This window comes from Staurois parvus, unplaced genomic scaffold (genome assembly GCF_062004578.1).
Source record: "Staurois parvus isolate SC_StPar_1 unplaced genomic scaffold, SC_StPar_1.0 ptg000365l, whole genome shotgun sequence".
Taxonomy (NCBI): domain Eukaryota; kingdom Metazoa; phylum Chordata; class Amphibia; order Anura; family Ranidae; genus Staurois; species Staurois parvus.
The window spans coordinates 5043797-5063781 of record NW_028318161.1 but is presented as its reverse complement, the minus strand read 5'-3'; the positions used below and the strand labels follow the sequence as shown (position 1 = coordinate 5063781).

The 19985-nt window shown below is 42.8% G+C and overlaps 1 protein-coding gene and 5 non-coding genes across 6 annotated transcripts; all 6 read right to left on the bottom strand.

Annotated features, from left to right (window-relative positions):
• Positions 1 to 11671: 11671 nt before the first annotated feature.
• RPL7A (ribosomal protein L7a) lies at positions 11672 to 17901 on the bottom strand. Its single transcript, XM_089685220.1, has 7 exons — positions 17691 to 17901; positions 17294 to 17443; positions 16458 to 16598; positions 16197 to 16276; positions 15525 to 15655; positions 15274 to 15343; positions 11672 to 11828 (listed from the first exon to the last, which is right to left on the bottom strand). Exons 1-7 carry the CDS (start codon positions 17884 to 17886, stop codon positions 11724 to 11726), a joined length of 873 nt encoding a protein of 290 aa, XP_089541346.1. The 5' UTR covers positions 17887 to 17901; the 3' UTR covers positions 11672 to 11723.
• Positions 15409 to 15484, bottom strand: LOC149456298 (small nucleolar RNA SNORD36). The gene has a single exon (XR_016313922.1). It is a non-coding gene; the product is annotated as a small nucleolar RNA SNORD36 (small nucleolar RNA).
• Positions 15731 to 15804, bottom strand: LOC149456297 (small nucleolar RNA SNORD36). The gene has a single exon (XR_016313918.1). It is a non-coding gene; the product is annotated as a small nucleolar RNA SNORD36 (small nucleolar RNA).
• LOC149456296 (small nucleolar RNA SNORD36) lies at positions 16340 to 16414 on the bottom strand. Its single transcript, XR_016313921.1, has one exon. It is a non-coding gene; the product is annotated as a small nucleolar RNA SNORD36 (small nucleolar RNA).
• LOC149456295 (small nucleolar RNA SNORD24) lies at positions 16667 to 16738 on the bottom strand. Its single transcript, XR_016313919.1, has one exon. It is a non-coding gene; the product is annotated as a small nucleolar RNA SNORD24 (small nucleolar RNA).
• On the bottom strand, positions 17882 to 17950 carry LOC149456293 (small nucleolar RNA SNORD24). The gene has a single exon (XR_016313920.1). It is a non-coding gene; the product is annotated as a small nucleolar RNA SNORD24 (small nucleolar RNA).
• Positions 17951 to 19985: the final 2035 nt, after the last annotated feature.

Genomic DNA, 19985 nt, shown 5'->3' with positions numbered 1-19985 from the left:
TTCTCTTTTAATTCTTTAAATGGTCTCAATTCCCCCTCTACCAGTACATCTCTCAGTTGGATGTCTTCCCTTTTAAACCATCTACCAGATATCTCATCCTTTCCTGGGGGGAAATAATCAGAATTTACAAGAGGCATTAATATAGAATTGAATTCCCATTTCCTGCTTTTGTGTAAATTATCCCATACCCTTAAAACATTTAAAGTGTAGATACTAGTGCTTTCTTTAATTCTTCTAAGATGTGCTGGGACCCATATCATCTTTCTCAAACTAATCCCACTCAATTCTTTTTCAATTTTTACCCAACTCTTCTCCTTGTGGTTGAATGTCCAATCATAAATTCTTGCTAAGATTACTGCTTTATAGTATCTCTTGACATCAAGTAGTCCCATTCCCCCTTTCTCTTTAGTTCTACTCAATGTTTCGTATGATATTCTTGGTTTTGTGTTCCTCCAGATGTATCTTATTAACATTTTTTTCATTATCTTAAAAAAAGCCTCTGGGAGTTTGATTGGAACCATTTGGAATCTATACGGTACTTTAGGTATGATTACCATTTTAACTAGGTTTATACGTCCTATCCATGATGGGTTTCCTCCTTCTAATATTTTTAATTCTCCCTTGATCTCATTTATCAAAGAAATATAGTTTAATCTATACAGTTGTTTATATGAGATAGCAAGTTTTATTCCTAGGTATTTTAAATCTTTTTCTCTACATTGGAAAGGGGAATTCTTTTTGTAACTTTTCCTTTTCGCTCTTTGGTATGTTGATGTTCAGGATCTCTGTTTTTGTTGGATTAATTTTTAAATTAGATAGATCACCATATTCCTTCAAGATCTTCATTATATTTGGTAATGTTATTTGGGGGTTATCTACATAGAACAATAGGTCGTCCGCAAAGGCCGCTACTTTATGTTCTATATTTTCTATCTGGATTCCCTTTACCGCTCCACTATTCCTTATCGTAGACAACAGGGGTTCCAATGACAGAACAAACAGCAAGGGGGACAGTGGGCAGCCCTGTCTTGTTCCATTGGACATTCCAATGGATTCTGACCTCTCCCCATTTACCGTGATAATTGCGGTGGGCTCCCTATATAATTTACCTATCCACTCACGCATTCTCTCACCAATCCCCAACACTTCTAAGTTGACCATCATAAATCCCCAGTCCACTCTATCGAACGCTTTCTCGGCATCAATAGACAATAGTACCACCGGGGCTTTCCCTTTTCTACTTTTCTGAATAAGCATCAGAGTTCTCAACCCGTTGTCTCTACCCTCTCTCCCTGGGACAAAGCCCACCTGATCTCCATGAATCCATTGGGGCATTAGATCTTTCAGCCTATTTGCTAGAACCTTTGCGTACAACTTAGTATCAGTGTTCAATAATGAAATTGGTCTATAGCTAGAACACTGGGAAGGGTCTTTTCCCTCCTTTTGAATGAGTACAACATGGGCCTGAAGAGATTCTCTTCTCCCCTCCATCCCTCCTCCCAGGTCGTTCATATACTTCTTCAGCTTAGGTAACAATATTTCATTATATTTTTTATAGTACTTAACTGTATACCCATCCAGTCCTGGACTTTTTCCACCCCCTGTACTTCTTAATGCTACTTATTTCATCCTGGGAAATTTCCACATCCAAGGCTTTCAATTGTATTTCACTTAACTTTGGTAATCCTGCATTTTTTAAATACATCATCCTTTTTTCGTTAATATCCTTTACATTTTCTTTTGAAGAGCCATGGGGGCTAATATTATACAGTTTTCTATAGTATTCCATGAACACTTTAATAATCTCTTTAGTTGAATAGACCGACTCTCCCTTAGGGTTTTTTATCCTTTCTATATAATTTCTATTTTTCTTTTTGTTCAGAGCTCTCATTAAGTATTTTCCTGGTCTATCTCCCCATCTATATCTTTCATTTAGTACTTTGTTATATACTCTTCTCTTCATCCATCAATCTCTCTAGCTCATCTTTTTTATCCATTAACTTCTGTCTTATTTCTCTTGTTATTTTCTTCTTTTGTATCTGCTCTAAATCCAGAATTTCTTTTAGGAGCCTACTGACCCTCTCTCTTCTTTCTCTTTTTTTAGGAGGTGAGCGCATAATATATTAATACTCACCGTTGTTTCATCCATTTGGTGGCACAAGTTGGTTTTATTTATCAAGAGGACTGTTCACTCAACACAGACATTGTTTGATTTTTATTTTATTGGATTGCATTAAGGCAATTATATATATACATTTTTTTATTTTGGTCACCATATTATGTTTTTTACTATAGAAAGTATCAACAAGTATATAGTTTAATCACGGACAGTAGTCACTGTTGAATGGTTTATATAATTTATTTATTCATTTTTAGATACATCACTTTAGAATATGAGTTAACATTTATTTTAGCACGGGAGTGCAGCACTAATATTATTATTTATTTGCTACACCATTTTATTTCATTTTATTTGCTTGCAGCCTTTACTGCCAGATATCATCCATCCTGCCTTAAAAGGTTTTACTCCCACTAGAGAAGCAAGGGACAACAAACGAAGGCCATTCAATGCATCTGCTTTTTTACAGATGTGGAAAAGGCCTTCACTAAGAATGGATTTTTTTTAGATTCGACCTTGCAACATATCAGACTTCCCAGATACCTTATCCCAGATTCAAGCTCTGTACTCTGTACCTACAGCAGCAATTAAAATATATCATACCCCCTCTAAACCTTTCTCTATTCCAACAGTACCTAAGAGGGTTGTCCCCTGTCATCCCTGCTTTTCATATTGATACCATTTCTACGCCATATCAGATGTCAACCAGGGATTCACACAGGGCCGGATCTAGCCTGACTGATGCCCCCGAGCAATCAGGGATCATGGGGCCCCTGTGTCCTTGCCCACACTCAATGCACACCCAAAAAAACCTATAAAAGGTACCAGGGGCATTTCATGGGGCCCCCTACTGACCCCGGGCCTTTGGGCAGTGCCCGAGTGCTCAAATGGTCAGTTCGTCCCTGGGTGGCACAGGATGGGGAGTCATAAGAGCAGTGTGCAGGGAGTAAGCATGGCAGAGGACAGCATGAGTAGTTTGTAGGGCAGTGTAAAGGGGTCAGCAGGGCAGAGGACAGGGATCAGTAGTAGATGAGGCAGAGTTCAGAGGTCAGCAGTAAGTGACGCAGAGGATAGATTTTGCCTAACAGTGGGGTTATTAAAGGGGATGATTAAGCAGAATCAGTGCCTAGGTGCTGTATACATTGGACACATATAGCACAGACCTCATACCCACAAAATACTGCTACTTACTATGTCACGAGTGAAAGTCTTAAAGATACGCATAAACCCCAGAACGAAGGATCAGTTTTAAATCTTTAAACATTTCCATCACATATGCTTTTCTGCGCACAAAAAGAGATCACTTTGTCTGAGCTGACCTTAAAGAAGAACTTCATTGACCCAACATTTGCTGGTTTTAATGAACACTGTGGTCAAGACTATGTAATGTACACCATAATGTATAGAGTGCAGGGGTCAAGACAAGCCCACCTGTTTACATTAGTTTCCTACCTTACACCAAGAATCCCCATCAAACAGAGCCCCTCCCCCACATCACTCCCCCTAACATCATGGTCCCAAAGGCTACCATTACATTAGGGTCACCATAGTTCCCCTCCTAAGATCAGAGTGCCAATTGTCGACCCCCCTTACATTAGGGTCCCCAGAACACCCCCTCCTTACATCAGGATCCTTAGAGTCACTTCCTTAAACAAGGGTCCCCAGAGTTCCCCCTTTACACCAAAGTTCCCCTCCTCCTTACATTAGCATCCCAAGAGCCCCCCTTGCATTAGAGTTCCCAGAGCCCCCCCCAAACATCAGGATCCCTAGTGTTCTCCCTTTATATTAAGGTCCCTGGGTTCCTTCCCCTTAAACTCAGGGTCCCATCAGCCCCCTCACATCTTTCACGGAGGTGGTTAGGGGTGGTAAAAACAAGTGGCTGAGCTGCAGTTTCACCGCCCCCTGGCCTCCCACCTAAAATCTAAAATACAGCTGAAGGAGACTATTCACATGCTGCAGCAAATTTAACACATGTTGAGTCGAGGTGACAGGCAGTATTGCATGTCCAACTCAGCCATTCAAGTCAATAAGGCTGCACTGCAACTGTGAACAAAAACTCTTTGCTTGCAGTTGCGGCACATAATTCCTATTATAAACATCTGTTTTCAAGGAGAAACACAGGCATTCAGGATGTGGCAGGATTGTCTACTGAATACCTGACCTTGGCTGCTTAGCCACACTCTAAAAAGCAATCCACCGCAGATTGCTTTTAAGAGCACTAGCCAATGTAACCCTAGCCCAGTGTTTCTCAACTCCAGTCCTCATGGACCCCCAACAGGTCATGTTTTCAGGATTTCCCTCAGATGAAACAGCTGTGGTAATTACTAAGGCAGTGAAACTGATCAAATCACCTGTGCAAAATAATGGAAATCCTGAAAACATGACCTGTTGGGGGTCCATGAGGACTGGAGTTGAGAAACACTGCCCTAGCCTAATACCAGTTATAGTAATGCCACCTGTTTTGTGGTCCTTTTATCATGGGACAATAAGCTGACACCCCTACTGCACAGGTGCAAAGTTACTTTCACTCTGTTAAAATGACAGTAATGGCATTACAATGACTGGTATCAAAGGAATATGGGGGGGGGGCACACAAGCTATACACTTCTAGCAGGTCTAGCAGCTCCCTTCCCCTTAATTACTACCAGGGTACAACACTCTACTCCTCCCTCACCTCCATCACTGGCAGGATCTTCTTTGCTGGGCCGATCCATCTTGCATCAACACAGGAAGCCCGCAGGATGAAGACTTAATTACGGTGATGGACAGAGCACCCTATGTACCCATTGGTTGAAGAGGCATTGGGAGGCGGTGCTGCTGCCTCTTTAGCCAATGGGCAGCTGAAGTCCTCCCTCAAGCCCCTTCCTCCTGACATCACTCCGATTGTCCAGGCTGGCTTATGCAGGCCATAGACAGGTAGAAGATCGGCCGATTTTTCGAGCGAAAAAAAAAAAACGGCCGATTTTCACACCATTACTGGGTTAATTGGTCGGCCATTTTTCGGGGTTTAGGCACATTTTTTTATCGGTAAAGTTGGAAATTTTCCCGGCAATAATGGGCAAATCGGCCGATCATTTTACAGATATAAAATCTGCAGATGAATGGTGACCTGCAAGAAGAAGAAAAAGAAGAATTCCAGTCCGCTATTATACTTTATATGAAAAGTATTGCGCTTGCAACAATGTATCTATTTGTATCCGAATAAAAACATCTGTATCCAAAATGGATACATTGTTACAACTGCAATACTTTTTCATGTCAAATATAATAGTGGAGCTCTCTGCAAGGGACAGAAGTAATTAAATGCTGGCTGTAGACGGGACGAAAATCGTCCGATTTTTTTTTTTACCATTGGTGGTAACGTTGGCCTATTGAACGACCGATTTTTCGTGTTTTTTTTTTTTAAACGGCCGGTTTTCGACCCATCTATGGCCTGTATTAGTATGCGGGCAGCCGGGAACACGTGTATATTAATATGGGAGATCTCTTATTAAAGGAGTCATGTTCATCTGCGTCTTCTTTTTGAAAAGTCCGAAGAATGTTGTTTTGCTTTGGAAAGCTCTGAGACTGCTATTTGCCAGACTAGATAATCCTTTCACAGGGTTATGCCTGCCACTTAACAAAGCAGATAAAAAATAAAATAATAATGTAATGACAAAAAACATGTAGACAATAGCTTGCTTAGTAACAAACCCTAAAGGGTTAACAGCTGCTAGATGGAGGTTGATACTTCAGCTTCCAACCACAGCCCTGCAGTCACCAGGTGGTTAATGAACCAAACCTTGCCTTGCCAGAGAGCAGGAGATCATGAAAATGTTTAGTTAAAAAGAGCAACAAAAAGGAAGGAATCTGCAACAGAATTACAATAATATTCTGCATTGTACACAAACCATCCAAGGGAATTGCTGACATCATAAAGACTTTTTTTTTTTCCCCCAGAAACTGGAGAGCACAAACAAAATATAAAAGGATGTCCTATATTCCAACAGGCAATCCTGGCTACGGTAGTCATTCACAGGCGACTCCTCTGGGAATGCTGGTATTTTGAGGGGGTTGGCATAAAAAGCAAACATGAGATGCCACCAACAGGTAATGCCATGTGTGAACAGACAAAGTATTACTGTGTGCACCTGTTCTGCAGAGTATTACCTATGGAGGAGTTCAGGGTATGCACAGCAGCTGCAGGGAGCAAGGCACAACAATACCCAGCAATGCAGCATTTATTTGGATACAAAGCATTTTTAAATTTAGCTCACCCAACCTCCGCCATCTGACTGTAAACACTGGCACTGCAGGGGTGTGCGTGCCTAGGTGAAACTCTGCTAACACCGCTGCCCACTTCACATGGACCCAGCAGACCCCAGACAAAGCTGTTAGCTGTGATAAAAGCTGCCCCAAGGACCAGCAGCTGGGCTCCCTGGATTATGGGTCATTTAGCCAGTACACCAGGGACCATGTCCAGCTGAAAACCACATGGGCAGCCAGCCCTTTAGACTGGCCAGGTAGAGGAGCACACCTAGGTCCTGCACATAGGAGGAATGCCGAGACTGCAGGTGGGCTCAAAATTATGAGTTAGGTCCTGGAAGCATGGGGAAGAGGGGGGGGGGGGAAGGACCCTTACCCAGCTGTGCTGACATATGGTGGGGGACCCTTAGGCAGGCCATAGACAAGCTGTTTATTGGCCAAATGCTGATGCTGCCACCCATATCCACGAAAAACGGCTGTTTTTCACAGATTTTCCAGCATGACCGATAAAAATAAATGAGGAGATCCGCGAAAAATGGCCAACGGGCTAGACCCACTAACGGCGTGATTATCAGCCGATTTTTCGTGCGGACGAAAACTTGGCCGATAAACGACCCATCTATGGCCTGCATTACCCAGATGTTCTGACATGGAGCAGTCAAGAAGAATAAAAAAAAAAAAATCTAATATATATCTATACACACACACAAGCTATATTGGCAAAAGTATTTGGACGCCTGCCTTTACACACACTTGAACTTTAATAGCATCCCCATCTTAGCCTGTACAGTTCAATATTGAATTGGTCCACCCTTTCCTTTCCAGCTATAACAGCTTCAACTCTTCTGGGAAGGCTGGCCACAAGGTTTAAGAGGGTGTCTATGGGAATGTTTGACCATTCTTCCAGAAGAGCATTTGTGAGGTCAGTGACTGATGTCAGACGGGAAGGTTTCTCTCCAATTCATCCCAAAGGTGTTCTATCGGGTTGAAGTCAGGACTCCGTGCAGGCCAGTCAAGTTCCTCCATCCCAAACTCGCTCATCCATGTTTTTATGGATCTTGCTTTGTGCACTGGTGCGCAGTCATGTTAGAACGGGAAGGAGCCAGTAACTACTGTAATGATTGAGAAAACAAATGTCTTGTAGGATTCCATGGTAGCTAAACCATGACTTCCACTGTTACTACAAATAGCTATTTGGAGCATGGTCTAAAATAACACACTTATCAGTGTACACGATGAGCCCTCTGACCACTATATAAAAGGAAAAAAAAAAAAAAATAAACCCCATACTCAACTTGGTAGACTGCAAATCAGTCACTAACCCCCTGGATTGGTACTTGTGGGTGTAGGATTGAGTCCTGGTAGATTAGATCCTTGTTGACTGTAAGTATCATATGATGATAGTGCATATGAAGGATATGTAAGGACAATCGGATTCATACATGCTTGCATATGTGATATTTCAGTCCCCACATTTGAATGCAAATATCAAGTGCCCTGGCTGGTATCTGAAGTCTGTGCCTTCTCCAGGCCCTTAGGACTTGTAATACTGCTGTGAGTAGATCACTACTTACCCCTGGTTCACATATCCGCATTCCTGCGTGCCACATTTTGCACGGGCACAAGAGTCCATTCATTTGAATAAACTCCCATGCCCTGCATTTCTTTGAAAACCACAGCCCACATGGGAACCTCGGTTCCCAGGGCGGTTGCGATTTCCAGTGCGGGCGGCGTGCCATTAGAATTAAATGGCAACCACCCATGGGTCCACATTCTCCTGTGTGGGTGGTGCGGCTGCACAGATTTTTGTGCAGATCCACCAGCACATATGTGAACCTAGCCTGAAGGAGGCTTAACCAGTAGCAGTAACAGAATAAGACAGACGTAAGAACACCAGTCAATCGCAGTTTAGGCTTGCTGACCCACCATCCCAAAGCATCAAAATGAGTATGATGTAGAGGGACTGTAAAGTTGGAGCTGTACCATAGAGCAGGAGCTGCATAAGCCAATGCATAAACCAACTGCACTCCACCTCTTATCCCGGCTAGCGGTCTCCACTGTGGTGCCAGCAGCAGGAAAGAAGAGCTCTTCAGGTCAGTGTGAAGCAACACACTAGGCATCATAGTATAGGGATACGTTCACACTTATGCGCTGCAGTTTACCCACACTGCAGGTGTAGTGCAGTGACCCTGCACTTAGCCAAAGACTTCTATTGTATCCTGCAGGTTTGGTGCACTTCTTTCAGAAAGTGCACCAAACAATCCAAGTGTGTTTGACAGATGGTGAGAAGGCAATATGTTGCCACCTCAGCACCGGATTTAAACCCATGACTGCTGTGAAATGCGTGTGATTACGAGATGGTAGTATAGCAATTAGGTCTAAAAATCAGTTGTGAGGAGGCAGCACTGTGCCCGGTGATCTTTTGCTGCTCCCATGTTTTCTAGGTAGATCTTCACCTCTTTAAGGTTGCCTACCCCTGAAATATAACATTCATATTGACTTACTGCACCATGTTCTGTTAAGGTCATATAAAAGCAATTGACTTTTTTAGTATAGTACCATAACAAACCAAGTCGGGTCTAAAGGTAATCACAATTAAAAGGTTATCTGTACAGGCTGAAATACTAGCCCTAATAAACGTTACAGGGTAAAGGACCACATGAATAACTTGGTAAATAAGGACTACATTTATAAACATATGAGCTATAAAATTTTAATAAGAAAGGTGGTCTAGAACATTCCTGCAATGGTAGGTGACTGGAATCATTTCCTATAACCCGACCAGTTTCAGGCCCAGGCAGTGCATCTGCTAACGCTTGAATGTGAGTGATATTTTGTTGGATGAAGCCTCAGGAGCTAGGCGTCATGGGCCATTCATGTACATATACAAAGGACCGCAGCAACTTTAGTATAATCAAAGTGATACTTGATTAAGGGACCGACTCCAATGTCATTCATCTAAAATAGAGTATTTTGTATAATGCACAAATCATGCAGAACCTTCTATAAAGCCTAGTTCTTAAAGAATATTAGAGAAAGTAGTTGTGAATTTCACAACTAAGGCATAAGACATCTTAAAACCTTTGGGCAGAGATCTGACCAAGGTACTTTTTTTTTTAAATTTCTTAACACATCTATATACATTTATGTGAATTAAAAAAAAAAAAAAACAAAAAAAAAAAACTACAATATTGCAAAATGCATTCAGCATTAAGGTAATATTCATATAGGAAAAAAAACAAAGAACTTCCCAATTTATGGGGTGAAGTATGGAGAAAAGAAAAAAAAAAAAAAAAAAACTCAAATTGTAAAAATGGAGTAAACCAACCCCAGCGGCCCTGCAATGACAACTTGTCACACCGATGCTAAACAGGAACAAAGTACATTCACCCCACACTTGTAAGAGGCATGCGAACACTTGAAGCAACCAACACCCAGAGGACCTCTACTTTCAGGAGTACTCCAAACTGTGCCTTCCCACAGTTTGGGTATAGTAGGATGGCAATCTATAAAAAGAGGGAAAAAAAAGCAGTCCATCAACCTACCTTGGAACCATCTACAGTGAAGGAGATAAGTATTTGATCCTTTGCTGATTTTGAATGTTTGCCCACTCACAAAGAAATGATCAGTCTAAAAATCGAATGGTAGGTGTATTGTAAACAGACAGAACAGCAACAAAATTCAAAAGAAATGCACGTCTAACAAATTATGCACAGATTTGCATGTTCATGAGGAAAATAAGTATTTGATTCCCTTCACAAAACATGACTTAGTACTTGGTGGCAAATCCTTTGTTGGCAATCACAGAGGTCAGACGTTTCCTGTAGTTGGCCACCAGGTTTGCACACATCTCAGGAGGGATTTTGGCCCAATCCTCTTGGCAGAACCTCTCCAAGTTAAAGTTTGGTGGCTGACGTTTGGCAACTCAAACTTTGAGATCCCTCCACAGATTTGCACAGCTAGGCCACTCCAGGACCTTAATGTGCTTCTTCTAGAGCCACTCCTTTGTTGCCTTGGCCGTGTGTTTTGGGTGATTGTCATGCTGGAACACCCATCCACGACCCATTTTCAATGCCCTGGCTGAGGGAAGAAGGTTCTCACCCAAGATTTGACGGTACATTGCCCTGTCCATTGTCCCTTTGATGCGGTGCAGTTGTACTATCCCCTTAGCAGAAAAAAAAAAACACCCCCAAAGCAGAAGGTTTCCACCACATTTGACAGTTGGGATGGTGTTCTTTGGGTCATAGGCAGCATTCCTCCTCCTTCAATCATGGCGAGTTGAGTTGATGCCAAAGAGCTTGATTTTGGTCTCATCTGACCATAACACTTTCAACCAGTCCTCCTCTGCATCATTCAGATGTTCAGTGGCAAACTGAACATCATTCAGATGGGCCTGGACATGTACTTTCGTGAGCAGAGGGACCTTGCAGGCACTGCAGGATTTCAATCTTTGTTGGTTTAGTGTTATAATTTTTTTTCTTGGCGACTGTGGTACCAGCTGCCTGGAGATCATTGACAAGATCCTCACGTGTAGTTTTGGGATGATTCCTCACTGTTCTCATAATCATTGACACTCCACAAGGTGAGATCTTGCATGGTGCACCAGACCTAGGGAGACTGATAGTTGTTTTGTGTTTCTTCCACTTGCGAATGATTGCACCAACTGTCACCTTCTCATCAAGCTGCTTGGCGATAGTTTGGTAGCCTAGTCCAGCCTTGTGTAGGTCTACAATCTTGTCCCTGAAATCCTTGGACAGCTCTTTGTCATGGTGGAAAGTTTAGAATCTGATTGCTCCTGTGAACAGGTGTCTTTTATACGGGTAACAAAATGAGATTAGCAGCACTCCCTTTAAGAGACTGCTTCTAATCTCAGCTTGTTACCTGTATGAAAGACACCTGGTAGCCAAAAATCTTGCTAAATGATAGGGGATCAAATACTTATTTTCCTCATGAACATGCAAATCAGTGCATAATTTGTTAGACATGCATTTCTTTTGAAATTTTTGTTGCTATTCTGTCTCAGTGTTACTACACACCTACCATTCGATTTGTAGACTGATCATTTCTTTGCGAGTGGGCAAAGAAAGAAAATCAGCAGGGGATCAAATACTTATTTCCCTCACTGTACCTGTGCACACACAGCAGATAGTAATGCTCTTGTGCAGCTGGAGAAAACAGAACGGAGGTGGGAGGAACTGTCTCATTGCTGCTCCGAAAGATAACTTCAGAAAGTTTTCAACATTTTCAGGATAGGATTCATATCTCTGAATATGTGGCAGTGCAAATAAAAAACGCAAGCAAAGAACATTGAGGAAGTTTCTTTATTATGTACAGAACAAAAAAGACAAGCCCAGTACATTTAGCCCAGTTTTGTGGCCAGTTCCTTGGCCTTTGCTTTCTCAAGCTTGGCAATTCTGGCCACAGACTTGGGTCCCAGGATTCCTCCGCCCCAGTGACGACGGATCTGCAGAAAAAGGTAAATATAATTTTAATTTGTGTGCATGTTAAAGTTCTGATCAAGACCAATTACTACATACAATAATAAGTGTCCAAAGGCCATTTCGATTTTGTACAGCATAGACAGAGATAAAGCCCTGGCATGTTTTTATTGCTGTCTGTGCCCCCCCAAGAAAGAATAAAGGCAAGGTTTTTGTTAAGTTTTGGAGAGTGGAGTGGGAATAGAACCCCTGCCATTTTTATTGCCGTCTGTGCTCCTGTTAAGGAGATTTACTCTCTATTTGTCCAGTTTACCATCACTGAAAGAAAATCCCAAATTTTGGTTTGTCCCCAGAAAAGTAAGAAGAAATCTTCCAATGGGACACTAGGTTAGGTGACCTGGTGGGCCTCAAGGGATTCTTTTAATTTGCAGGAATCTCCTCTCCCTTCCTGTTTGGTAATTGGAGAGGACATTAAAGGAAATCTCCACAATGGGACACAGATGGTTGGGGAAAAAAAAAAAAATTAAACAGGTTATAGCCCTCAAATCCAAAAATGATCAAAAGGTTTTGCCTATAGTTCTAAGTTAAGAATATTTACAATATGTCCTGAGGGTCACAGTCACTGAAAACAGGGAAATTCAAAGTTCTAAATAGTCACCAGAAGGTGTGGGACTTTTATTCTGGGATTTGCCTCACTTTAGAAATATTGTTTTGTCTACAGGCCAGAAAGCAAAATATCTACATATGTCACAGATGTCAATAAATTGACAGTGTTTCATCAATCTCTTGACTCACAACAGAATTGCTTTACCACAAAATACAAGAGCAAACAAAATGTATACAGAACCAGACACTGGGGTTTATTTACTAAACAGGAGGGTGCAAAATCAGGCTCTCTTCTGCCTAGAAACCAATCAGCTTCCAAGTTCTATTGCCAAAGCTTAATTGAACAAGCTGATTAATTTCTATGCAGAAGCCAGCCTGACTGTGCACTCTCCAGCTTTAGTAAATCAACACCTAGGAATAAGCCTCATCTGAAAATTCTACATGACTGGTTGTCATTCTGCTACAGCTTCACCAGAGTAATTTACCCAGAATTTCAAGTAAACAGATTGGATGGGCGAGCTGATGTTACCAACCATCCTGACCGGAGTACTTAACTGCTTTCCTGCCACCCTATAGCAGAAATACTGCTGCAGGGCTGCGCAAAATCACGTGTATACACACACTTTTGCATGCCTGGGTAGGGGGCACGTGCGCCATATCCGCGCCGTCATTGGTGGCCTCAGCTGTGGATCACATGGATTCCCTGCCGACACCCTGCGATTGCGGAGTATCACTGAGGGGGGACAGACCTGTTTGTAAATATAGATCTCTCCCCTGTCAGCTCCTGCACATTGTTTTGTATTGCTCTGCATAGCAATGTGCTGACACAGTAAACCACACACAGCAAAACAGCACAAAGCACAGTTTAGCCCTTTGATCGCCCCAGATGTTAACTCCTTCCTGCCCAGTGTCATTAGTACAGTGTCAGTGCTTTTTATTAGCACTGATCATTGTATTAGTGTCACTGGGGATATCAGTGACAGTAAGTTTTCACCAGTGTCAGATTGCCCACTGCAGTCCCGCTATAAGTCGCTGATAGCTGCCATTACTAGTATTAAAAAAAAAAAATTAAATTCCAGTACACACCCATTTGTAGACATTATAAATTTCATGTAAACCAATTTGCACGTATTGGGATTTTATTTTAGCAAAGAAATTTGGTTTAAATTTGTTTACTGGGACATGCTTAATAGCAAAAAGCCAAAAATATTCTTAAAATTGTCCGTTTTTTTGTTTATAGCGCAAAAAACCCACGCACAGGCAATCGAATACCACCAAAAGAAAGCTCCATTTGTAGGAAAAAAGAAAAAAACAAAAAACAAAAAAAAACCCACTAAATTTCATTTGGGTGCAGTGTTGCATGACCACGCAATTGTCAGTTAAAGTCATGCAGCGCTGTATTGTGAAAAAATGGCCTGTCAGGAAGGGAGGTAAACCCTCTGGAGGGCAAGTGGTTAATCCAGGTCAGCAACAGCCAGGAAACCATCCTTTTCAGATGGAAAACATCTCTGAATGGCAGACCCATGACAGGCAAAAGGTCATGCAATTATGACTCTGAAATACATCTCCCTTTCAACAACCTCTCTAAAGATCATAGATATTGTACATTTTATGTAATTGATGAAGGGGAACTTTGAGGCCACAAAATGTCCTAGTTTTTACAAATTAACTGAAAGTGGTTCCAAAGGCTAGACATTTTACCGTAATGCCCTCTTTGCATCAAGGGAAAAAAAAAAAGTTTAGGTAGCAGTATGCCGTTCCCCACACCCCCAATACTTAAAGAGTCCTCATTTGGTCCATTGCCATGCACATCTGTAGCAGCCCTATCATCTCACTTCCTGGTCTCACAGGCTTTGCTGAGACAGCAGGATCCATTGGCTCCCGCCAGTCAAATCCCACAATGAGGCGGCACTGTATCTTATGTACCCAGGCAGCACGGCTCAGGAGCGAGTCCAATAGCAAGTGGCTGTCTATGAGGGTACGCCATGAAGAAGAGCCAGGGGCACTGGCAGGGACTTAAGAAGTTCATGGCTGCCCTGTGCAAATCCATTGCAGAGCAGGTAAGTATAAACTGGTTTTTAAAAAAAATTAAAAGCGGTTTTAATCACTAATACACCTATGCTAGAGGCAGATTTCATTCCCAAAAATTAACTGACAGAGCAACCAAAATTTCTAAAGCAACAGAAAGGAATCCAAAGCAGCAGAGTAAACAATCCAAGAACATTTGTACATACCTTTAAACCATGTAAGCATTGTCCTGGTTACTTAATTTTGCACATCACATGAGCACAATTTAAGAAAGGAGTGCTAACTGGTCAGCAACTAGCCTGTGTAAATGTGATCTAGTGTCATGTTTGGATTGGAGCTGCAGTGCCCCCAAATAATAAGTGGTCATGTTTATTTGGCAATACAGGGAGTGACTTTGCTGACACCTGAGCACCTTCAGATGACCAGCACACAAGAAAACTAGAATTCATAAAGCAGCAAAACAAGCTTCAGGGCAGAGGATAAAATGTATGGCAAGAGATTTTCCTGCATAGAGCGCATCTGTCAGTACTACCTTGTAAGGAACATTGTAGGTGGCAACCATATACAAATATGTAGAGACTTCTGTATAGTCTTGACCAGATTCAAACTTAATGGGAGAGATCTCTATTAGGTGCGAAGGGCTGTGAACTAAAATGCCTTCATATTTAGATATTTACACATTCCTAATGAAGAAAGCTTGTCTGTTTAAAACAGAAGCAAAGGCACTAGTATGACCAAACAAGTCAACAAGGCAAAGGTGATTTCAGTGAATCTAGCAACAGACCGAGTTCACAGTAGTCACAACAGATCAGAAAAAGTCACTATCCCAACTCTTACCTCATCATGTCTGTCATTGTAATTGGTCTTCACTGCTTCCACCAGTTTGGCGAGAGATCCTTTGTCTTCACTGTAAAAGAAACAAAGTGAGTGGAGGTCTATCAGACAGATGTACAAGTACAGCACAAATGTATGGCTGCTCAGGGTTAAAAAGCTCTGAAGGCCACATGGTGACATTTCAGGTGAAGAAATTCTAGATACATCATTGCCAAAAACCTGCAAGACTTCTGAAGCAAGGATAAGATACGTACGGATTGACTTGTGTGAAAGCTATGCTGGTGCAGGTCTTTCTGTGTACCAAGCGGCCCAGCCTGGCTTTGCCCTTGATGATGCAGTAGGGCACTCCCATCTTCCGACACAAGGCAGGGAGGAAGACCACGAGCTGGAAGATGAGAAGATCACATAAGACCCTGCTCTAGAAGACAATGATGTGACCACCCAGAAGGCTATGACCACAATTGCTCAGGGTTAAAAAGCTCGAATTTACTCTTCACAGTAGAATCAGACGAAGAAATTCATACATCATTGCAATTTATGGTCTCTAAAGTAACCTTAGGCAAGGTAAACTACACATGAAACATCCAGTCTAAGTACAAACCTGAAACCCAGGATTGATTTAGCTGAAATATACTAATTACAGGGAGCAGAGGGAATTTCTGACGAATCCCCAAAATCAGGATGCTTAACTCACTGAATCAGTGGTTTACGATGATTCTTATGCTATATGGTTACTAATATGTATACTTTAACATCCAGCCCCTTTTGCAATTACCTTAAATTAAACTTCCCAATGACCTTACCATTTGAATTATGTATTCATTCAAGGTGATTATTACACCCCCTACATTGCTCAAAGTGGATCAACTGTCCAGCTTCAAACAATGCCACCAAAGTGCAGAGAAGTACTACAATCTTGTACACACCTCAATAGGATCCACATCATGGGCAATCACCACCAGCTGGGCTTTCTTGTTCTCCACCAGAGTGGTCACAGTGTTGACACCTGCAAAGATGGACACTGGTCAGCTGGTCACATGTTAGGAGGACCTAGTACCAGGAAGTGGTCAATGCTCAGGGTTAAAAAGCTCATTTTTAGATCAACACATTTTTTTCAGGTGAAGAAATTCAAACATCATAGCAGTGACAAATAGACAACATCCCGCATGCAGCTACATACAACCCACCTGCTCTGATCACCGGGGGTCTCTTGGTAGGGACATCTGGTTTACCAGCAGCCTTCTGTTCTGCACGAGCCAGCAGGCGTTTTTTCTTCTCTTGCTTGGTCTCTGGTCTGTATTTGTGTGCCAGTTTAAAAAGCTGAGTGGCTGTAGGAGGGGAAAATAATTAGCTTTCATTCACATCAGTTCAACCCTCAGCGATAGACCTCAGTCTGTGCATCAGTGATCTTGGTGGAAGAGTGTAATCACATCTCTCAGATAGCAAATATTATTTATCATCATCTGCACAGCACCAACTTAAAACCCAGCAGCACACATCTGTTGCATTAATATAGTTTCTAAAAAGCAAGTCAAAGCAGAATCTGACATGTACAGAGCCTTCCAAGCAGTGAAATCTGGAAGAGGATGCAGCTTAGAAAGTCAGAAGTCTTCATTTGCTTACTTGTTGTGTTTGTGACAACTGAAGGCATGGATTCAGCACCACAACTAAGTAAAAAGGGATTCAGGAAAGGAGTCAGCAATGGCAGATCCATCTTTCTCTACAGAAAGGTTTCCAATAAGAAAGGAGAGCAAGCTAAGAAACTAGCATACTGCTAAACGACAAAAAAAATTGCCATCGCTCCTGGTCTGGATCTGAGAACACAGATGCCTTTGGATCATCACACCGCCAGAGAACTAGAATTTTCAAAAGACTTCAAAGATGTCTAAATTCTCAGCTCAGGTCTTCTCTGGGAAAACATTCAGCTTTTGGTATAATCAGTATTCTGGTGTACTTGGCACCAAATGACTTTGGGTACCACACACACACAGCCATTACATGGGCAAGAAGCATCCTCAGTCACCTGTCTGCCGGTCCAGTGCCTGGGTGAACTGGTTGATGGCTGGTGGGACCTTCAGGCGTTTGTACAGGATGGATCGCTGACGCTGAAGCCTGATGTAGCGAGGCCATTTCACGAAGCGGGTGAGATCTCTTTTGGGTTGGATGTCTTGGCCTGTGGGTAATAAAAACAGCAGTTAACAGTGTGGTGATAGTACAAAAGAAACATCTAGAACTACAGATGGCTTAGGCTTCTGGTCAACTGAATGCAACCATTCGCAGCTATGGTGGAGCATTGCCAACACATGGACAATGCTCAGTCAGCAGCACGATGTGTATAACAGTGAGGCCCCAAATTTTGCAGTGTGTGGTGAACTTTGACTGTCTGCTAATCACCTTGAATTCTCAGGCAACTCACTCACCAATGCCGAAATTCTTGGGCCTCTTCTCGAACAGTGGGTTCACCACCTTCTTGGCTTCGGTCTTCTTGACCACAGAAGGGGCCGGAGCCACCTTCTTCCCCTTGGCCTTCTTTCCTTTAGGCTGGTGGAGAGAAGAGGGACACTTAGCACATTGACAGCACACCAACCTACCAGGACACAGCACCCGCAGACGCATCAGTGATCTTGGTGGTTACAGTGTAATCATAGATCAGATAGCAAATATTGGATCATCATCTGCGTCTTTAGGAACCCAACACATAGGAAGATAGACAGGAGATAAAAACATGACATCCTAATCTGCACACTAACATTCAGGGCTCATTCAAACCAGCTCGAGTGCAAAAATGTGTTTTTGGGGTGGTGGGATTTATCATTGCAATGTATTGTACAGGTCACTGTTCTGGTTTAAAAAATTTTGACGCATCACAAAATGACCGTTCACTCAAGCTGAAGCACTACTGCTACAGTTACATGCAGTGCTGGGGGTTGTGCTAAAAAAAACCCCACACATGTTCGTTTAATGCAACTCAATGCAGAATTATGGCATTTACTGGGTATATAAAAATTGTTGTGTGTGTCTCCTGGCACTTGTCCTGTGCTGATCTATAGCCATGATGTAAATGGACCCTCACTGAATCTAAAGGTGTCAACAACTCATCCCTACCCAACAAGTGCATACATAAGAACCCCCCCAGCTGTGTATAGAGTCTACAACTACAACTTAACTCATCTTTTACACCACTGTGGTAAGGAACAGATACAGGGAAACAGCAAGTGATCCAGACACTGCACATCAGAGAGCCTGAACATACTGTCACACTGCAGCAACCAGCATATACAAGATATGCATACACTACACAGTGTGGAGGAGAGGCAGCAGTGTATAGAGACACAGAACAGGGCCTGAACATACTGTCACACTGCACATCAGAGAGCCTCGAACATACTGTCACACTGCAGCAGTCAGCATATACAAGGCATGCATACAATGCACAGTGTGGAGGAGGAAAAGAGGAAGCAATGTATAGAGACACAGAACAGGGCCTGAACATACTGTCACACTGCAGCAGCCAGCATACATCACTGCACAGAATATACAGATCACATCACACACATCAGAGGGCCTGAACATACTGTCACACTGCAGCAGTCAGCATATACAAGATATGCATACACTACACAGTGTGGAGGAGAGGCAGCAGTGTATAGAGACAGAACATGACCAGAGCATACTGTCACACTGCACATCAGAGAGCCTGAACATACTGTCACACTGCAGCAGTCAGCATATACAATGCAGTGTGGAGGAGAAAAAGAGGAAGCAATGTATAGAGACACAGAACAGGGCCTGAACGTACTGTCACACTGCAGCAGCCAGCATACATCACTGCACAGAATATACAGATCACACACATCAGAGGGCCTGAACATACTGTCACACTGCAGCAGTCAGCATATACAGGGCATGCTGACACTGCAGTGTGGAGGAGAGAGGCAGCAGTGTTTAAGCACAGAACAGGGCACATAACAGGGCCTAAACATACTGTCACACTGCAGCAGCCATTATACATCACTGTACAGAATATACAGATCACATCACACACACCTAAAGGCCTAAACATACTGCCAAAGTGCAGCAGCCAGCACAGGAGACACATACCAGTAGTAACTGTGGAGGAGGGGAGGAAGCACACAGTGTATACAGAGAGCAGTACATACAGTATACAGATCACACACATCAGAAGGCCTGAGCACATACCATCACACAGCAGCCAGCATAGGAGACACATACCTGTAGTAACCCTGGAGGAGAGAAGGTAGCACACAGTATAGAGAGCAGTACATACAGTATACAGATCACACACATCAGAAGGCCTGAGCACACACCGTCACACAGCAGCCAGCATAGGAGACACATACCTGTAGTAACAGTATGGAGGGGAGGCAGCACACAGTATACAGAGAGCAGTACATGCAGTATACAGATCACACATCAGAAGGCCTGAGCACATACCGTCACACAGCAGCCATCATACACTGAAGTAGGCCACAGAGCACAGGACACGTGCTATACAGAGCACACTATGAAGGGACAGAGGACAGTACAGTGTACGGAGCAGACAGCCCCCGCCGGTGTACTCCGCACAGTGCCGGGTATCATCACTCATTGCCGGCACTGTACAGCCCCCTCCCCGCCTCATATTCCCGGCAGTGTGGAGGAGACCAATACAGGACACAGCGGCCAAAGGCTGAGCTCCGGCCAGGGCACATCGC